Genomic DNA, 22,542 nt, shown 5'->3' with positions numbered 1-22,542 from the left:
TATTCGTTTCGTTCCTGATCAAAACTTCACAGATAATGAAGGCACTGTGCGCTATCATGGTGCAAAATGCACGAGTTAATTTCTCACAAATCCTTTCTTTTTTGAATGTGCGAGATGTATAAGCAAATACATATAGAATCAAGATAAAAATAAATTTCCCTATTTTCAGTAGGGGCCCAGAGAGGGGCGAATAGAGCTAAATCCTTTCACCAATTTTTTTTTTTCAAACTAGTAGCCACCATTCAAAAGCATATAACAGAAGAAAAGCTATTGTAAATCGGAAATCAGTTCCACTTGTCAAGGTTTTTCCACAGGGTGTGTCCGGGTATTCATATGTACTTATGTATGTATGCACATTTTTGCTCCCACACATGGATACTCATACAGGGGCGCCCACACATGCGACCCTTCATTTAAATTCTTATATATATATATAAATGATATTGTTCGTCGCTACATACATGCACACATTCGCTCGTATATATGTGTGTGTGTGTGCAATTCCTATGAACCCGTATCAAGTGCGTTACGCTTCAAAGCATCAATTTAAAATGCAATGACAGTTCGCACTTGAGCTGTCATCACTTTGGCAACCAATCGTATTCGCATTTTCATAAGCTGCATCATTTACGAGTATTTCCGCTGTTGACCTTCAATTCTTCTAAATGTTTCACGTTCACATTTTTTCCAGCTCAGCGCATATATGTATGCATGTGTGCCTACAGAGAATGGCTATAAAGTGTTTTTTAAAATGAATTCCCAAATGGAAAAGGGTCTCTATTCATTTACGCTTTTTTAATATTCTTTTGTCGTATCGTCGAATTGACATTTGAGAATGCGTTATGAATTGCGTGTGGATTTTTGATATACCAAATATGCATGTGTGGGTACACACAGTAGTTGAAAAAACCAACAACATTGCGTTTAAAAAATAATAACGTTTTAAAATGAAAAAAATCAATGCTTGAGTGAGTCGTTGGCAAAAAATAAAATATTGAAGTGATTTTTCATTTCACGTCATGAACTTTATGCCATGATTCGCAGAAATTATTTAGCGAATGGCAAAAGACTTGTTGGGAAATACACGCCGTATGTGAAACTTTTTTTTGTTTTTTTGAATGTTTAAAATTTTTAAAACAAAAGGTTTAAGTTAAGCTCACAAAAGATACATTCAGGGTATTCTAAGCAACACTCTACAATCACTCCTTTTAGAACGGTTACGGGAATACAAGAAATTGAACAGGAAGTAGCACTGCAGCGAACTACTAACAGCACAATGAAGAGTGTTCTATTCTCCTCTCTTTAAAGCGAGGCAGTCACTAGCTGCTAGTCCAGCAAAATAAACTTCCTCAAAAACTACCCGTGCGCAAAGAAGCTTCTGATTATAAGCCCGGAAGAATTTTCATTCAGCCTCGCAAGGTTTGTTATAGTCATTTTTTACAGGGTGATCCAAAAACGTATAGCTCTTTACATAAGATTTATTTACACCGACAGCTTTTCCATAGTCGCATGTTTGAACAAACTGGACAATTATAAATATAGCAAACTTATTTCGAAAGTTTTGTCCTAAGAATTTTCCAACAAGAACTCAAACTATTCACTTGCAAGATCCAAATGACTCAGTAAATAAATCGGAGCTATTTTCAAAGTGGGTGCTGTGTTGTCTTTAGAATTTTGCCCGAAGGTCTCCAACTAACTATTCTCTTACATCGCCCAATTGCCTCAGAAACTGAAGGCAAATGATCAACCGATCCTAATCGTTTTCCAGTTTTGGTACACAGGTGGCGTAAAATTAATCATCCATTTGTGTTTTTCAATAAAATTTTTACTAACAAAAAAAATTTATTTTGAGTGATGGAAATTTTTATTTAGACCTTTACGCGCTCCATTGCTTTTCTGTTTGTATACTGCAATTGTCTAGTTCACAAATGTCAAATATGATTGACGTACGAAACTATTTACATTTCCGGCAGGGTGATTAATTTTGCGCCACCTTCAATGAGGTCAATTTGAAGGGTGAGTCAAATTTGACCGAAATTCCTTTTCATGATACGTCTTGATACTGAAATTGAGGGCATGGCTTTGGATGATCTATTAACTTAAGACGGATGGTGGGTCCTGCCGTCCCTATTCCTCTAAACAAACGAATTCATTTACCACCGTAGCCGATGAGGTTTTCTCACCATTTTTTTTTTTGCACTTAATTGTGAACTGCCCCATTGAGAGCCGAACCGAATTCTTATTAGACTTATGAAGCGATGAGTTGACTTGGCGTGGGCTAAAGAATGTTATGGACTCATTATTTTATTATTGAAGGGAAACTTCTTAAGCGTCGATGGACGAGCGAGAATGGAGAGTAAAATTTCAAGGCCATGTAACGTTTTGGGCATTTTCGTTCCGCGAGAGAGAAAAAAGATGTAACATAGAGGGAAAGGAAAGAGGGAGCTATACCTTATATATATCTTAAATACAATCTAGGCTATTTTTCCAGAGTTTTTCCTTGTGGTTGCTAATTTCTAGTGAGAAATAACTAAACTAACAAAATAACTAATAATAATATTGAGATATATATTTTTGGTGCCTACTGTTTGGGGCGTTTTTTGGTCCGAATCTTTTGCCGTTGTTTTTTGGGGCCTACTTTTTTGCGCTTATTTCCGTTTCCTGGTTAGTGCTTGTGCGTACTATAAAGTGCTATCCATTTAGGTTTCGGATTTATTGGTATTGCCTTGCGTTTGTGCGGGTGATTGGTTGGAACACCATTATGAAACTCGCAAAGATTACTGAGCAGAATCTTAGCTATTAATGGAAACATTTGAGGGGGCTGACAAAACAATTTTTTTTTATATAAATTTAATTATTTTTAGAAAATATATGCTATTGCCAAAAATAAAATAAAAATACAATTTAAAAAAAAATATGTAAATAAGTTTAATAGAACCAGAAACATTTCACTTCAAAAGTTCTTTACCATAATTTTCAACATTGATTAAGTCTCAAAATTAAGAAAAAAATTGAGAAGATGAAAAAAGGTTTTTTTATAATTTTTGCAAAAAAATAGATTTTTTTCTTACATAATTAATTTTATAAAATATATTTTATCGGAAAAAATCAAAAACAAAAAAACTATTGTAAATAAATAATCATAAATATAAAATAAATCTCAAATCCCAAAATTAAGAAAAAAAATTCTGAGTGGATGAAAAAACATGTTTTTTGGAAATTAAATTCAATTTTTCTTACATAATTATTTTTATAAAATATATTTTATCGCAAAAAAACAAAAGAAAAACAATCATTGATAAAATCTCAAAACAAAAAAAAATTGAGGAAATGAAAAAAAAAATTTTTTTTACTTTTAACAAAAAATATAATTTTTTTACGTAATTATTTTTATGAAATATGTTTTATCACGAAAAACTGAATAAAAAAAATTCAAGACTGTATAAAAAAGATAAAAATATTTGAAGATTATAATTTTCAGCTTCGAATAAATTTCAAAGTTGCAATTAAGCGAAATAAAATTGTTTTTCCAAAAATTAAAACTAATTCTTACATAATTGTTTTTATATAAAATATTTTATCACAAGAATCAAAAACAAAATATATATATATATAAATGTCCAACAGAACCAAGAATAGTTTATATTAAAAAACTTCTATAACATAATTTCCTATATTGAATAAAATTAAGAAAAAGTCTGAGGTGCTCAACAAAAACAAGTTTTTTCGAAAATTTTAACAAATAATTAGAATTTTTTTTCTTACACAATTACTTTCAAAAAAAAAAAAAAATTGATCACAAAAAAAACTAAATTAAACACAAATATGTTAAAATTTAAAAGAAATTCTGCATGTACCATAATTTTTAACATTGAGTACGTCGCAAAATCAAGAACAAAATATAAGGGGGGCAAAAATATAATTTTTTGGTAAAAAATTTAAACAAAATAACAGAATTGTTACTTACATAATTATTTTTACAAAATATGTTTTATCAAAACAAAAAAATATATATGTGTATAAATATTATAGTTAAAAAGAACCGAAAATATTTCACTTAGTAAAAAAAGTTAAAAGAACCACAAGGGTTTAAATATATATATTATATAATTTATACAAAAAAATTAAATTTTTTTCTTACACAATTATTTTTATAAAATATGTTTTACAGCAAACAATTAAAAAAAAATTAAGGAAAACATCTAAGCGGAAAAAAAAATTTTTTTTTTGAAAATTGTGACCAAAAAAATTCTTACAAAATTAATTTTATAAAATATTTTTTATTTCCAAAAATTAACAGAAGTTGAAATATAATAAAAAAATTAAAAAGAATCAAAAATATTTCAAATCGGAAAAGTGTACACCATAACTTTCAACATTGAATAAATCTCAAAATTATAAATTTTTTTTAGGAAAATTTTTTAAATTTACTTCTTATTATACTCAAGCCTACAAACCAGTTTTTAGTAGAGTAAAAACAAATTCCAGAATACTTGGATTACTTGACAACGAATAGCTCAGGTGTATTCAAGCTTCAGATCAATAACAACTTTTCCGGGATATTTTATAAAAGGCATTTATTTGTTCTAAGTCTCAAGTTTTGATTACTAAATTTAAGTTCTTTTCACTTTATTCATTTCGGTTTCTTTTCAATCACGCTCTAACTATAATTCCTACCTCTTTTCATTGTTCGAGCAAATGTTTTCTTTCACCTCGCCACTCTTGAAAGTATTTCATTTTATTTCCACCGAAACGACTTGATTACAATCTGCTAGCCCAATGATATTATCACTTGAATAGTTTGGTTTATATGCATTACTTTTTGAAGTATGATTGCGCCACACACACACACTCCGCATGCAGCATCACCAAGCGCACTTTTGGGTCACTGCCAAGTTTATTACACAAATTCCACGTTGTGCGTTCACTTTTTCTCACCAACAGTCAAGTTGATTGCTTTTCGGTTTCTGTTGGCAGCCACAACCACAAAAGTATTATGTCAACACTATCCTTTACTTTTCATTTACTTTTCCTATCGCGTTTGTTAGCTTTGTCAGCTTAACTGATCCTTGCACAAGTTGTCCTTTCTTGTCCGCCCACAATTTACAATCCACAACTGCAACAATCACCAACAACTAACAAATCTAAAGCAAATCTAAGAAATCCCCGGCATCCACAAGCAAGCAAAGCGTAAGTGAAACAAAGGAATACTCGGAGCTGCAAGTGTTGACTTGAGCAGCACCGGCAACAGCAAATGGCACCGTCAACGTGGCAAGTGTGCGACTTTGCCTTATTTGAAGATTCTTAGTGCGCTGAATTGTTGGTATTGTGAGGCTGTTAGTAATCTTATCGGTGCTTGTGTGTCCTTGGTGTCGGTTGTCGTTACATAAATAGTTTAAGTGAAACAATTAAGCCACAAAATAAATTACCAGCAAATACGCAGAATACGCAGAATACAAGTTTGCTGGAGGCGATTCCATTAAACCTCTCAGTCTCTGGCTTCTGAAAACAATATGAAACAAATTTGGCTTTAGTCCTTGCTGGCTGAGTTAGGTGGGCTAACATTATTTGTTAATGGAATTCTGTGTGCCACGTTTTGGCGAAATTGATGTTTTCTGATGGCCTTTGCCGATAACGATAACTATTGAACGCGGCTTAGTTATGTGTAAACAAGAGAGCAACAACAAGTAAGGGCACTCAAGTGTCTGAAAAGTGTTCAGCGTGCGATGGCATCTATGCAGTTGGATTTTCAGTGTATTGGCTGTGGGGCAATTGTTTATTGAAAATAAATAAACCTGAGGTAAATAATAAATAAATTGATTTTATTGCCGAAAAAGTAAATATAAAAAATTAAATTAAATATTTGCCTTGTTCATGCTTCGCTGCCACTTTAACTAATATGAGTGAATTGGACATATCTTAATATTTTATTGGCTGAAGCAGCAACTGAATGTCATCCTTAGCTAAGCGGAGTACCACGAACATTGTCTGGGTTCTGATTATAGAAACATTCCTGGAAATTGCAACGCGTATGCGCTGGCTAGGGTGGAACTTATCTTAACTCCGTCAATTTTGTCCAATGTGTGCCTTCACCTTCATGCAAGCTCTGGATTAAGTCGATTAAGCCAAATGCAAATAAATCATGTAGATGAAAGCGCAGCAAATAGTTGAATAACGAAGCCCACTTGAGAGATAACTGTACAAGTTTGGCCTAGAAGAAATGAGCACAGAACTACAACTGGTCGCTCATAAATCTACACCGGCCTTCCATTAGTACAGTGGTTGGTATCACCACCGGGCACTGCTTCATGGCAACACACAATAAATATGTGGGCTTTCACTCAAGTAAGTTCTGTTGCAGCGGCAGTAACGAGGAACAGGTGAAGAGCATTAAACCCTTTATCTGCCACTGCTCTTGCCTGAACGAGATATTGCAATCTGAATTCATTCACAATATTTCATTGTTTATACGAGAGACGAAGTGATTTTACCAAAATGTGAATTAAAGTGGGAACTTTAGTTCAAACTAGTGAATCACAATGGACCCCAGGCCTAAGTAGGCCCCCCTCTACACCAGTGGGTTAGGCAACTATCATTTATTTAGTCAGTCTGACATTACACTATTCCATACTAGAGTGCAAAATTTAACGAGGGTAATGTGCGAGATATGGTGTAAACCGCATATTTCATTCACTTTTAATGGATGCAATGGTGGTTCAGCTATTTAATCAGAAATGAGCTTTATCACTAAACAGAATTATTCGACAAAAGTGCGGTATGAACTTCGCGAACCGATTTTTTTTTTCAAAGTAAATTTCCACAATTTGGAAGCGGTGTTCTGGCGTTAAGCGATTGATGGCTCGCCAAACGTTACAGAACCTAACAGAAATGTTAAGACAGTTTGCCATTCTCAACTGTCAAACCATAGTTATCGATATGAAAAGTTCTCATGTATCCAAAAAACACCCTTTATTTGTAATTAATACAACAATAGTTGATTGCTGACAAGATAAGATAATTATTTAATAAATTACGCAATGTTCCCTCTGGAAGCCCGAAATATTATTTCATAATATAACTCCGAAAGAGTTCTCATTAAAGAAGCATTATTGGATTGGGTAGCCCCACATAAAGCATTGAAAAGTGTTTAAGGTTACGAATCAGAACATTTACATGTAACATTTCTGAGAGAGATGGATTACAGAGAGTTGTATACTAGAATTTTCATACAGAAGGGCAGTGCTACTTTTCAACATCTTGGCAGGGACATTTAAAAGAGAGCAGAGGTTCGCAAATTTATTGAACTAGAAAATTTATTAAAAACTTTTTGTATGCCTTCTATTCCGTTGATAAAGTAAGGGAAGCATGCTGGAAGTTTGATCTCACTTAGGTTGTGTAAGGAAGCTTGAACGTCTAGAGATCTTAAAATGGTAAACTTTTACGCCAAACGAAGGCTAACAGTATGTGGACATTATAACTCTTATGTGACAAAAAAAAATTTGACTTTTTTTTTATTCCTTGATAATAAATACGTTTAGATGACCGAAAAATGTTAAGCGACGAGGAATTTAATTTTGTGTAAAAAGAAAGACCTAACTATTTAACTTCAGTGACTTGTGTGAGCCTTGAATTCAAGATGAAATACCACGAAAGTACTGGATTGTGCTTTCTAGTAAAGGTACAATTTAAAGGCACCATTCAATATGCAAGAACAGTTGATTTCGAGTACTTCAAGACTTAAATTTATCAAGCACAGACTGATGCGCTTGAGAGTCTCAAAAATTCCTTATTAAATCATATACTTTATATCTTAAGTTCTTAAGACCGTCTGCAAATAAATGAAATTTAGAAGATGAAAAGCCGAATTCAATATCATTAGTAAATAATAAAAGAGTGAAGGACCTAGAATGCTACTCTACAAAAGGTTGAGAAAATGCATTATCAAATTCTACCACAGAACGTTTGTTGCAAAAATTCGACTTGACCCACTTAAAAAAGTATGCATTGACACATTTCAAGATTAGGTTAACAAATCTACTCCAAATGGACCACTCTATTTAGTGGTTTCTTTTTAAAAATAAAAAAGAGTTAAAACAATCAAATATTCCCATTACCTATGGAACGCTATTTCGCCTTGCATAGCTTCGCAGTAGCCCATCAGTTTAACTCAGTTTTTAAAGCTTTGGAAATGGGTTTTACCTGGATTACTTGATACACACTTTAAAGGTCGGGATTGTTAATGGATTGTTCGCGTAATATTGCTCCTTCACCACACCTCACAAAAACAAGTCTAACGGAGTCCAAGCGCAACTCCAACCGACTTCAATGGCAGCTTAACCCGATTACCGAATTTCGCACGCAAAATACCGATTATAGCATGAGCTGTGTGACATGGCGCATCATCTTGGTGAAGCCAAAGATTTCACAAGTCTGTATATTTATATCCACAGCTACAGAAAATCATTTTGCCATGCCTCTAGAGCTCTCACCGCTGTCCGAAATGATGTTTTTAGCAGCATTTTCAAAGAGAAACGGGTCAATGAAGCCACCACTGCAAGGTTTTCCAATCGCCAGATACGACCGTTTTGCTTGTTAACATTAGCCAGATATGATAGATAGATTAGACATAGATTAGTTATGATAGATTATTTAGAGTTTTCAATAAACGCAAGGTTTGGGTTACACAACAGTGGCTTGGGCAATATTTTGCAACTTTGTTCAAGCATAAAGCGATTAATTTCGTTCCGCGGTGATTTGATATTGACTTCAGGTCGGTATCGATTTAAGTATTTACTTGCTGTTATTTCAGGAATTTTCGATTTTAAATTGAAAGAATCATTACACTGCGTTACAAAAACGAACTTTTTTCCTGTCCTATGAACCAAATATACTTTTTCGGAAAGGGGAGAAAAAATAAAAATACACGTATATCGGCGATTTTTATGTACACGTCAGAATTTTTGTTTTTTATGTATAAAATACCGTGATCCAATCGCGCTGAATTTCTGCAGGCAGACTCGTGGAAATGTTTATATTATGTAAAATTAAAAAAAAAAATATTATTAATTCTCAGATTTTCTTGAATTTTTTTTTTCTAAAAAAAAAATTGTTTTCTAAATTTACGGCATAACTGGAAGGGACTCCAAATTTTTAAACAACTTATTAACCTTTAATTTATTGTTTCATACAACACACTCTGTGCCGTTTGTGTGTTTGTTACAGTTCCGGAAGTTCCGATCATCTGACAGTTGCGCTACTAGGAGACGTATACTTTGACAATTGTTTTAAGTTCTGTTGCGCGAAAACGTCTTTCTGTATATTTCATCTTACGAAAAATGCAGTGCCCGACTCGAAATAACTTTTGTTACGTTTGTGGCTTATTCGCATCAAGTAAAAATTTTAAAAATATTACGAAAACAGTGGTTACTTCGTTTCAGAAAATATTCAAGTCTGCTTATGTTCCTTTCTTGTGGTATACTCCGGAAGTCGTGTGCGACTATTGCTATAGAAATTTATGCAAGTTTACTGATGGAAGGTCAACAATAAAGTACTCTGTACCAACAATTTGGCTACCACGTACGGAGCACTGCAGTGAACTGTGCTACTTTTGCGTAACTTTTACTCAAACTAAAGGGTACCAATACTTTCGCCGCAACAAAATTCGCAACGCTAATGTAGAATCGGTTATTCCAGCGGTTCTGTACTCACCAGAAGAACGTATAGCGGCTTCAATGGAGATTTTTGATGATGTTCCCGAATCAAGGGATGGAGAACCAACAGTAGCACCAACAATGCTATCAACATTTCTTGCATCGAATGCGAGATGCGGGGAACCAGAAGTATCGGAATTTGTACCAACACCCAGTGAACTTGGGACTGCAGTGCCGCATTTAGTAACGCAAGCCGACTTCAATGGCCTTGTACGAGAAGGAAATTTGTCAAAGAGAACAGCCGAACTCTTTGCATCACGCTTTAAGCAGTGGAATATAGTGGCGGCTGATTTTAAAATAACAGCCGCTCGTGATCGACGTAGCAGTATTCCATATGACGAATTTTTTAAATTGCATGAAGATCGGGGAAAAAACCTGGCTTATTGTTGTGATATTGATTCGATGTTTGAAAAAATTGGTTACCCTCATTGTTCAGAGGAGTGGCAACTTTTCATCGATGCATCGGTCAACAGCCTTAAAGTAGTGCTGCTTCATATCGGTAACAAACATCCAGCTGTCCCGATCGCATATGCCACCAACCTCAAAGAAACATACGAAGGCATGTAATTAATATTACAGCTGATAAACTGCCAAGAGCATAATTGGAAAATATGCTGCGATCTAAAAGACGCAAAAATAAAAGGCCTATTTTTTATCCCCTTTCCGAAAAAGTATATTTGATTCATAGGACAGAATGTGTGTAAAGCGGTGTTATGTATTTTTTGATGTATGACAATACTCGCATAACGGAGCTTGATAAACGATTCGGCCAAGTAGAGTTCCATAGAACCACTGCTACAGCTAAAACTTTGGACCTTAGATTCAAATGGGTTCACCTCAAAAACCCAATTGCTTTTCCAAAAGGAAAATTTAAATTGTTTCGGTATGAGTGATAGATTCAATAGATTTAGTAGATTCTGATTAAGAGTTTCATAGATATAAATATTTGCTCAAAAGTAGGCGGGATCACAATAACTTTTCCGAACTTTTTTAAATATTGAAACGTCAAAGATATCTTTTTGAATTTTTGAAAATTACCGTTATGTGAAACGTAGTTGTAGTTGAAATCCAATTTAGACCATTTTCAGAAACAACCTACCGAAAAGCTGTGAAAATATTTTGAGCATTTTTGTTGCAATTTCTCAATTTTCGCAAAATTCAGTATATCAACTGGTAAATTTCTATAGAGACGGTTGAACTTTATGATAAATATTTTTTTATTATGAATGGGATCGTTTTAGCATACAAAAGTCTATAAATATCTCCATTCCGTTTGCCTGTTATGTGGCGGAATGTGAAAAAACTCCATTTCAATACAATACGAAAGTTACTCAGATTTTGCACAATACTGTAGACACTCCTTTGGGATGCCACAACTTGAATGAACACACATTGTGCTTATAAAATATTCCATTAAATTGAGAATATGCATTGGAGGGGTTGTAGCAGTTGCGCACTGAATTTGAACTCTGAGTGAAGCTGCAAGCAAAGGGAACTAAAAATATTTACCTTTTGCAAATGCACCAGAGGAGCACCTTTAAGGTGTTGTAACTCTAAAAGCAATAATCTAGCTGGATTTGGACACCTGACTAGTTAAATTGAATTTATTATTTCTTAAAATTGTTGGTATTACCGGCTGTACCTAGGTCTACTTTAGACGCCTGAAAAGTGTTAAATTTCAAATACCACAAAAATTTGTTTAAGTTCAGAAAATAGGAAATTTTAAAAAGACTACAAAGATTGTACTTAATGGAGGTAATATTATACAGCAGTGTCTAGGCAGTTCCATTTGCCGAGAAGAATGATTTAATTGGTGCTAAAATACCCAATAAGAAACCCAGTTGAATTACAGGTATGAGCGACTGTTGGGAGGTTGAGATAAATGACTTTGCGAATTCCTTTTGGCCACACCCAAATTGATTGAACAATCATTATTATTTTTGTGTAGAACCATTCATGACAGTTATTTTTCAAAAATAATCCCTCTCAGAAATTAACCGCAACTGCGACGTAATTCAGTCATCTCTAAACACCAATTTTGAATGACTCAGTGCAGGACTTCGGTCGGTATCTCGTGAATAACTTTAGTAATGTTGGCTACCAATGCTTCACGGATCTATTCTCGATCCCCGATCTCTGGAATCTGAGCTACCATGAGATATTGAGCATAGAAATGCCAGAGGATACATATTTGGTGGGATACGCGGACGATATAGTAGCGGTCATACCAGCACGGGACACTGAGGACGCTAGAAGGAAGCTGAACCAAGTCATGATAAGGACGCAAATATGGCTTCAGGACCACGGCCTGGAACTCGCCAAACATAAAATCAAAGTTATCCTTATGACACGCGGTCACATGCCACTCGAGGTCAGCATGCAAATAGGCGACACGTCCTTAGTGACCCAAAAAGTAGTAAAATACTTGGCTTTAAACTTGACTGCAGGCTTACTTTCCGCGCCCAGCTACGGCATGCGGCTACCAAAGCAGCAAAGGTCACGGGTATGCTAAATAGATTAATGGCAAACATCGATGGGCCAACATAGAGCAAAATAAAGCTAATTATGGCGGTCACAAGCTCAATGCTCCTGTACGGCAGCGAAGTATGGGGGATTGTGCTAAACTGCAAAGCCAAGCGCAAAGCACTGGAATCTGTGCAACGAACAGCGGCACTCAGAGTTTCCTCAGCCTACCGCACTGCTTCAGGCGCTGCAATTTTCATAATCAGCGGTCAGATACCCATCGGCCTCATGTTCCTGAAACGAATGGATGCGTCTGACTCCAACAAGAAACACGTCACCATTAGCTTCCCAGAACGGAGACGCCAAACCATGCTGCGGTGGCAAAACCGATGCGACACTGAACCGAGTGGCAGATGGACGGCGAAATTTATTCCATCAATTGACAAATGGGTCCAAAGGAACTTCGGAGTAGTGAACTACTTCTTAACTCAGTTCCTCTCGGGCCACGGATACTTCCGGAGTTACCTATACCGTATGGCCAAGGTAACCGATTCCAAGTGCAAATAGCACCGAGCGATGACGCTGAACACACGTTTTTTAGTTGAGACAGATGGCTCCCGGAAAGAAATGCTCTTAGGGAGCAGATTGCCCTGAGCATAATCAGCAAAATGTTCGAGGGCAAGGACAGCTGGAACGCGGTAAAGAAATACATCGAGAACGTACTACGAAAAAAAAAGATTAACCTCGACACAGTGCAACAAAGTGAAGCCGCACAGATAGAGACACAAGAAAACGAGCCTATAGCATGAAAGCTGGCTACAAATATGGTGGACCCAGACGTGGGTGAATAGATCTGGTCCTTTATGGATGCCGTTCTGGGCCCTCCCGAAGTAATATAGAAAGCAGTTCCGGAAAGGGTGTCTCCCCAGAAGGAGAGGAGGGATCGTTTTAGTGACCACACCACGCGACGCAGTAGACGACGGTCGCTGTAAGTGCAAAGGCATTTTGAACGCTACTTCACCCACCAAAAACAAAAATCAAAATGCCTCAATCGGAGCTAGTTTATCCACAAAACATTTAGACTTTATATACCTCACCAAATGAAAGTCAAAGGTGTGATATCATACGATCTTGGAGGCCAATCCACTGGACCGACGGGCTGTATCGCGAGTAGCGTCGTCTTGGTGGATCCAAATGTTGTGATGTTGTGGAGATTATGGGCTTCAAATTTCGGCATCAAAAAGTCGTTTATCATAGCGCGATAGCATTCGCCGTTCACTGTTACATTGAAGCCAGCCTTGTCTTTGAAAAAATATCGGCTGATGATTCTTCCAGCCAAATGGCTCCCGCGGCCTCAGCGGCACACCTCCATTCGATGGTCCAAAACTTCGATGACGATGAGGCATAATTGAGGTTCTATGCCGTTAATGTGCCCAATTCTCTCATCCTTTAGCTCTTGAATTGTTGCTGACTTATCGAAGTACATCTTTTTTTTCAAATAACCCCAAAGAAAGAAGTCCAACGATGTCAAATCACATGATCTTGGCGGAAAATTGACATCGCCGCGACGTGAGATTATTCGGCCATCAAATTTTTCGCGCAAAAGAACCATTGTTTCCATTAGCTGTGTGACAAGTGGCACCGTCCTGTTGAAACCACATATCGTCCACATCCATATCTTCCAATTCGGGCCATAAAAAGTTCGCTATCATCTCAAGATAGCGAACACTATTCACAGTAACTGCCTGACCAGCCTCATTTCGGACAAAATACGGCCCAATGATGCCGCCGGCTCATAAACCGCACCAAACAGTCACTCTTTGTGGGTGCATTGGTTTTTCGGCAGTCACTCTTGGATTATCATTCGCCCAAATGCGGCAATTCTGCTTATTGACGAATCCACTGAGGGGAAAATGTGCCTCATTACTGAAGATGAAGTGCGCGATATGCATTTTGATTTGGACGCCCGTTTGCATAATAAGCCTGATTAACTTTAACGAGTTGCTCGATTGTGTGTCTTTCCATAGTTCAAATTGAATTAGTCTAAAATTGAAAAATGTCAAATGAAATGCAGAAAATGTAGTTCACAATCAACATTGGCCCTTGAAATTTAACCGCCCTTTATATTAGCATCAAAAATAATATTTATAAAGTCATTCAAGTCAGAACACAATTTCATAATTTTTTGAATAAACCACTTTTTTCGTTAATGAAAATTCTAAATATGAAATAATAAATTATGATAAATTAAATAAATATTTTCCTCTTCAATGATAAAAGACTTTTCTGTAAATTGTTTTCTAAATATAATAAATTATTTTCTTACAAAAACAAATTGTAAAAAAATATAGAATACTCGTAATAACAAAAGCAAACAAATCTTCACAAATACAGTGTGATTTGAGGCGCACACGCTTGTCGGCCAACAAAGCCAATTGCACACAAGCTTCCCATTTTTCACTTGTAACACATTTGTTGATTGTTACCAGCACCGCCCTTTCGTATACGATACGTTTTCGGAAGGCAGGCGTTATAATATTGGCATAATGGTGGCCAAAATAATGGCCACAAATGATGCCAAAGAAAAGCAAATAAATGAATGCACAAAGACCCAAACACAAAATATATGAGTCCATAAGAAGCATGCAAAGCACAAAAAAAAATGGCAGACGAAAACGAGATTAGAGTAGAAAATGAAAAACCTCGAAAAAGGTAGCGAGAGCGAAAACTAAATATAATATATGCGGTTATAAGGGAGCTCGTGCACGCATGAAAAATTACACAATAGCCAAGTGGCACAACATCTTGCTGCACTCGCCGCTAGTGGTGCTCGAAAAACGAAAATAAAAGTTAAAAATAAAAAACAAAAGAAAAAAATATTTGCCAATAAAACGCAAGCTTAGCTGAGTGGAAGTTTTATGCGCGTGTAAGTATAATTTTGTTATTGGTGCCCTTTCAGAAACGCCTTTATAATCAATTTGGCAATTTAGACAAACAACGAAAGATGTAGTGAATGGCCGTCACTATTTATTTAAATATATTTTTTAAACCTTTTGCCTTTTTAAACTCGTTATTTATTCATTTGCTGGTCATTGGTTATGGATTTTACGTAGTTACGTGTAGTTGTATGGAAAAAAAATGTAAAAACTTTTTACTTTTTTAACTGCTTATTATCATTCTCAATATACACCATGCCTCTGTCGCTTGATATGTATCCTTAACAGGAAATATTCGAAACAGTGCTGGGAGTATTCTTCTGTTAACTTCCATAGCCCACATGCGGATTTCTCTTTTAGAGCTTTAACAACATCAAATCTTATTCATTTTTAATGTAGATTTGAGGATTTCGCCTAAGGAAGCACTGAACTTCATTTAAATATTTTTACCTCTAGAGTCTAGACCATGCAAGTCTTCAGGCGTCAGCGTATGCTACTCTCTGTGTGAGAGAGACCCTCGTGGGAGCATGAAACACAGGAAGACTAGTGCATTTTAAAATTGCTTAGCTTTCTTACGGGCAACACATATCATTTTATTCTGATTTCGATTCCAGAAAGCAACTGCGTATGTAGGTATATCACGCAAATTACAGACAACGAAAAATGGAGAGAAAATCACCTGAACCCGCGCTGTAGAATAGGGGGCTTCAGATAGTATTATGGAGCGGAAGGTGATATTTTGTTTTAATCTAATTCTTGCAGATTATTTCGCTGTAAGAGGACTGATTTTTTATGGTGGTTTCGGCCAAACTAAGTTAGCGTAATTAACCCCTGAATGCACGATCAAGATGTCAAACCAATAAAAGTGTTAGCTTCGAGTTTAAAACTCATGTTCGACCAAAAAGTCTTATGTTGAGCCACAAGGCTTCTGTGGGCGTATTACAATATGTAAAGGAAACCCGATTATATTGGACGAAAAAGTCGTGGAAATGAAAAAAAGACATTTGATATTTAAAATACCTAAAAAATGAAAAAATATTTCACTACAACAATCTCCATCCGAAATTCATGATATATATAATCCAATGCATCCAAATGTAATTATATATAATCCAATGCATTTATTATTTCTTCCATAAAATATTACACCTGTCGTTAGACAATAAGTAATTTGATTTACAAAAAGATGGAATGAGAGTGATATTGAAGGGCCAATGCCCCCAAGCTCATTTAGAAGAAATATATACATATTATTTAAAAACAAGTGGTTAACAAACAATGACATATACGATTAGTTGACAATTGATTACATGGATTTTGCAAGATCTGTTGGTGTTTGACGGTTAAGACGACTTTGGGTAGATTTTTCTTTATTTGGTAGTCTTCTCATCATATCCAATGCATGAAACAGAAAAATTGATAGTGGGAGGCGCCGCTAAGTAGGCAATGGCAAGCCTCCGAGTGTATTTCTGCCATGAAAAAGGTTCTCATAAAAAATATCTGCCGTTCGGAGTCGACTTAAGGTGTCCAGCAGCGCCAAAAATGCGCTAAAATGAAAAAGGTTGCTCTTTGAAATGTTGATGGATCTGTAAAAAGTAAACAATTCTTGTAAAATAAAGTTGCAGTTATAGTCGGTCGAGCCGGATTTTTGAATTTCGAAAAATTTGGTATTTTACGGCATTTTAAAAAGTATGCGTTTTACGTCATAAATGTCACATTTTAATTATATTTATAAATTTTTTTTAATAAAAATATCAAAAATCAAGTCTATAGAGAAAAAACTTTCGAATATTAAAAAAAGCACATCAAAAAATATTATAGACTTTAAGAGTTATCATGCAGACCGTGCCGGACAAAAGTAGTTTCGAGAAAAACGAGTTTAAAGTTTGAAGTACAGGAGCGCGTGAACCGCTCCCTACTTAGTTAATAGGCTGTAGAAGCTATAACATTGGGAATTTCCGCAAGAATTTCACAGTATATTCTTAAGATAGGATAAGAAAATAATCGATTTTTTGAAAATTCTGGACGTATGTAAACCCTTAAAATTGTAAGTCCCTCCATTCGTGGAATAAAATCAAGACGCACGCCACAAATATATTAGTAGAACGAGCTCGACCAGGCCACCTAACAGAAGGGAGGGCGCTAATTAGTATTATTTTATTTACTACTATAAAAGGGTATGTAAAAGAGTGGAATGGATTCCGATACAATTGCATCTTCTTCTTCTTCTTTCATAGCGTTACAATGGGGGGTGCGTCAAAGCTTCCTTCAAAATGCTCCTCCAAAGCGGTCTGTCTTGAGCTGTTGGTTCGTAGTTACGTATTCCCAGCTTCTTAATATCGTGTTCCACTGCGTCTATCTAACGGTTCCTCGGTCTGCCCTTGGCCTTCACGCCCATTAGCTTTCCTGTCAAGGCTTTCTTCACGGTACAGTCAACAGGCATACGGATCACATTACCTAGCCATCTTATGCGCTACGGTTTAACAAAACGCACAGCTGTCTCGTTTTGAGTTAGATGGTTCAGTTCAAAGTTCAATCGGATTCTATAAGTACCATCATCCATTCTCATTGGGCCAAAGATCTTTCTTAAAATTTTTCTTTCCATGTGAGCAATCTGAGCACAATCATCAACCTTAAGAGTCCATACCTCACAACCATATGTTAGGATTGGTCGAATAAGAGTCTGGTACATAGTTAACTTTGTAGCTTTAGACAAAAGTCGGGACTTGAACAAGTTAAGGTGGGCGTAATACGCTTTGTTGGCGGCGTTGATGCGATCCCTGACGGCGGAAGTTGAATCACCGCTACATGCGAACATAACTCCTAGGTACTTAAAATGCTGCACTGCTTCAAAAGTGTAAGCTCTCATATGGAAATTTGGCATTTGTGCAGGCCGCCTCGATTTCAACAGATATTTGGTTTTGCCCTCGTGTACAAAAAGGCCAATATCGTTGGCAATTTTGTTAATTTTTAAAAAATTTTCTTTTAAGTCATTCCTATTTCTTGAGAGAAAAGCGATATCATCTGCATAAGCACATATTTGGGTTGTTTTAGTTATCAAGGTACCACCTTTGTTGACTTCCCTTACGACAAAGTGCAGCATCAAATTGAATATGACTGTTGATAAGGCATCACCTTGTTTTACACCTGCTTCAATAGGGAACGGCTCTGTGAGCTTTCCTTGAATGATCACTTTTGCTTGTGTATTTGTGAGCGTTACGCTAACGAGCCTTATTAGTTTGACAAGTATTCCAAAAATAAGCAATATGTGCTGGATCCTATCTCTTTTAACACTGTCGAAGGCTTTTTGAAGTCAATGAACAGGCAGTGAACATCTAGCCCGTATTCATAGCGTTTTTCGAACATTTGGCTGAGAACAAAACATTGGTCGATTGTAGACTTGCCACTACGAAATCCGCATTGGTAGTCTTCAATTATTCTTTCAACATATTCGTTGATTCGTTCATAGAGAACATTTGTAAAGAGCTTGTAGGCCGTGTTAAGCAGTGAGATACCACGATAATTATCGCATACTCTCTTATCACCTTTTTTGTGTACTGGGAAGATTATGCATCCTAGCCAATCAGATGGTATGGATTCTTTTTCCCATACATCTATTATTAAATGGTGGAGGCACTTATGTAACCTTCTTTCAAAAGTTCAGCCGCTATAGAGTCTCCGCCGCTTGCCTTTCCATTTCGAAGCTTTTTAAGAGCCACGATAATTTTGTCAAATTCAGCTGGAGGGATGATGTTTTCAGCTGTAGCTATAGGCACCAAGGAGAATGGTCTTTTTGATGCTTATTATTTAGAAGATTGTCAAAATGTTGCCGCCATCTTTCTAAGATTTCTTGGTCAGTTTGTAATATATCACCATTTCCAGATAAGCAAATTTTTATTCTAGGCTGAAATACTATCATTTGGTTTTTAATTTTCTGATAAAACTGAGCCGTGTTACACTTTGCATTTAGTTCTATTTAATTAATTTTATTTTTGATGGATCCTTTTTTCTTTTTATTTATAACTTTTCTAGCTGCCGATCTTTTTGAAACATATTCCGCTCGCGCTCTGCGGGTGCCGCTCGTTATAAAGTTGCGCCAGCTTTCATTTTTGGCGCTAATAGACAATTGCGTCTATATATAATTAAATGAGCTCATGTTTTATTCCTGCTCAATAGTTACTTTTATTTCTTGCTTACAAATATTTATCAATATATTACAAAATAAATAAATATATATATTATATTAAATTCCACATTTTCTTCCCTTGTCTGTTTGCAGTTGGTCTCCAGCAATCCAAATCAGCGGAATTGGCGCGGCATTTTCATTGCGCTGTTGGTTATAATAATTGTGCTGGCGTTAATTGTCACTTCAGTGGTAAATACTATGGCATTTATGAATATTTTACGTAGATAACTGTAAATTAATGGGAAAACTTTCTTTGATTTGTATTTAAAATGCATGTAACCGAAGTATTTTTGAAATAAGTGTAAAAAATACTTGTATGTTTGTGTATGTGGATGTAAAAATGTATAACAAATATCTGTGTCGTGTATCCACATTCAATAAAATCCACGAAAATCTATTATATGTATGTAAAAAAATAACGTAAATTCCTCATGAGTCTCATTTTATACTTTCTAAAAAAAAAATTCTGCTTTTTTTAAGTTTTAAGTTTTTAATTTTTAATAAGCTTTACGTCTGTAAATAAATTGCTTTCATAAGTTAACGCCCAAAAGCATTCCAATAGTCAACCCATCACATTCCAAAACAAAGCACACCCCCTTTGTATGTATATATGTGCATTAGAGCGGGTCGGTTGATTGACTGCCTGCTGTGTTAAGTAGATTATTAAAAAAATTCTTTAGATACTCAAAAGATTCTACTTACACTTCAAAAGCAGATAGGAAAGCAAATTTTTGAGATCTAGAAAAATGAATTTTTGTTTGTGTGAGTAATTCAGTATTTGAAGTTCTTTAGTTCACCTAAGAAGGTTTTAGAGACATTTCAAAACTTTATAAAATCTTCATGCACTTAGCTTTTTTTATTTATAACTGGCGCATACATCCTTTTTGGGTGTTTGGCCGAGCTTCTCCTCGTATTTGTGGTGTGCGTCTTAATGTTGTTCCACAAATGGAGGGGCCTACAGTTTCAAGTCGACTCCGAACGGCAGATATTTTTGTGAGGAGCTTTTTCATGGCAGCCATACACTCGGAGGTTTGCCATTGCCTGCCGGGGGGCGACCGCTATTAGAAAAATGTTTTTCTTAATTTTGGTGTTTTCACCGAGATTCGAACCGACATTCTCTCTGTGAATTCCGAATGATAGTCGCGCACTTAGCTGCTCAACTGTAATTCCTGAATATTCAACGGATTAGTTGGAACTACTACACCTACTACAAAAAGGACGTATACACTTAAATTAGCAAAGAGTGTTTAAGCCAGCTACGGCTATTTATTTTATTACTTCCTTCGCTTAGCACAGCCTCTCAAATTTTTAACAGGCTTATGAAGTCCATTTGTGTCTGAAAACAGTAAGCCGTCTCCTCTCCAAGGTAGTAAGATGACTCTTCATACACAAAGCCCTTAAAACTTAACCACTCTTTACATTCACGCTGCTGACTTCTCTCTACCAAAGCTAAGCAAGCAGTATACAGGTTGCCTTAAATTCTTAAAAAAGGTTGCGAGAACGAAAAAAGCAGCATATTTTGAAGAAAATATAATAATAATCTCGTCAAAATCTAAACTGCTGATGAGATGACTTCATTTCGATGTTGTCCGAACAACTTCTCTTGCCCTATGATCAGAAAGTACCGGAAATGTTTAAATAAAACAAAACAGAGTTAAATTTCAGGCAAATTTATTTTACCTCCTTTAAAATATGACCCGTCTGAAGCAAGACACATGTGCCAACGTTTAACCCAGTGCTCCATGCACCCCTGGTAGGTCGACGAAGGGATGACCTTCGCATTCTCTTTGATCTCTCTATCGACTGAAATCTCCTTCCACGAAGTGGTAACTTAAACTAGGGAAGCAAAAAGAAGTCCCACGAGGCCATATCAGGTGAATACGGTGCTTCCACGATGGTATTTACTTGGTGTTTGGTCAAATAATCTAGCGCAATTTGGGATCGGCGCGATGGCGCGTTATCATCATGCAAAATCCAAGAATTGTTTCTGGCCGTTTGCGAGGTACGGCATCTCTCAAATGTTTCAAAAAGGATAACAGTCCTACCAACATAAGAAAAAAATATGGACCGGTTCACACGTGCGCGGTTCGTTTCAATTAAACATTCCCGGTACTTTTTGATCATAGGGTACAAAAGTTAGTGCTGATTTAAGATCACACCGTAGAAATTACAATAGAAAGAGTGTACCTTGAATTCCACGTCGCATCCTTAAACCACACTTCAGACAGAACATGGCTATAAATACTAGTACGTATTCACAAAGGGCCCTGCACTACAGCTGATAAAACATTCTGTAATTACGCTGGCGTTTTCCAATTACCCACTTCAGTTTGATGCAAAATTATTGAGAAGCATTGAAACAAAAAGTCTAGCGTCAACTTCATACCTTCACTCAAGGTCATTGCGCAGCCAATCGACTACATTATTCATTGATGAATTCGAATATCTCTAGTCGGAACAGGGGTTTTCTCTAATTCAGCCAATTTATCTATTTCCTTAAAATTGCCGAGTACTGCTTTTGTCTTTCAGGCAGAAGTCTCTGCGGTCCTGCAGATATGCAAAATGCTTAGGTAACGTGGGAGCGAGGGAGGTATTAACATTTTCTCCGATAGACAAGCCGTGTTCAAGGTTCTGGTGCAGATACAAACTAGTCAACTCTTGTAGAAGGTGATCAAATCTCTTGGGTATGCAGGTAACATTTCTCTGATCTGGGTTCCAGGACATAGCAACATAGAGGGATATGGAACCGCTGAAGAGTTTGCCAGGAAGGGGACTGAATTGGTCTCAGAGACCTCCTAGCCGCTCATCGGCATCGCCTGACTGTTGTTAAAGAAGAATTGCGCAACTTATTACTCAGGAAAGCACAAGAAAGATGGAACTCCATATCTTCATGTGCTATTTCGAAAACACTTTGGCCTCAATACAAAAGACGGAGAACTCAGAAACTCCCGGAGACTCCCGGAGACTCCCAGCCATAAATATCGAAAGTCGTAGCTGTATGTCCCGGCTTTGGACGATCGGCACACACGCGGAAAAGCTGGATTTACCATTTAGTCCTCAATGCAGAAGTTGTGGGGACCTTTCACAGAAGAGATTGTTGAGCACTTTCTCTGTAAATGCCCAGGTTTGGCAGTTAGACGATTAAGATCGCCATTCCATCAACAACTCTGGCTGGTTGTAGATATCGGCACGTTGGTGGTCTCATCATAGTATCCATAGGCGCTTGGTGAGTGCCAGAGTGGTACTT

At 36.4% G+C, this 22,542-nt stretch overlaps 1 protein-coding gene across 2 annotated transcripts in view; it reads left to right on the top strand.

Annotated features, from left to right (window-relative positions):
- LOC128863470 (prolyl endopeptidase FAP) overlaps positions 1–22,542 on the top strand; it is a 200,809-nt gene that overhangs the window by 118,603 nt on the left and 59,664 nt on the right. For both annotated transcript variants that reach the window (XR_008454605.1, XM_054102636.1), the window contains exon 3: positions 19,389–19,484. Coding sequence is in view for 1 of the 2 variants with exons in the window: in XM_054102636.1 (XP_053958611.1) it covers positions 19,389–19,484 (96 nt within the window). In the remaining variant the exon portion in view is untranslated. The remainder of the gene's footprint in view (positions 1–19,388; positions 19,485–22,542) is intronic.

The sequence above is a fragment of the Anastrepha ludens genome, chromosome 5 (genome assembly GCF_028408465.1).
Source record: "Anastrepha ludens isolate Willacy chromosome 5, idAnaLude1.1, whole genome shotgun sequence".
NCBI lineage: Eukaryota > Metazoa > Arthropoda > Insecta > Diptera > Tephritidae > Anastrepha > Anastrepha ludens.
Note: the sequence above shows the minus strand (reverse complement) of the source record. Positions and strands in the feature narration are given on the sequence as shown.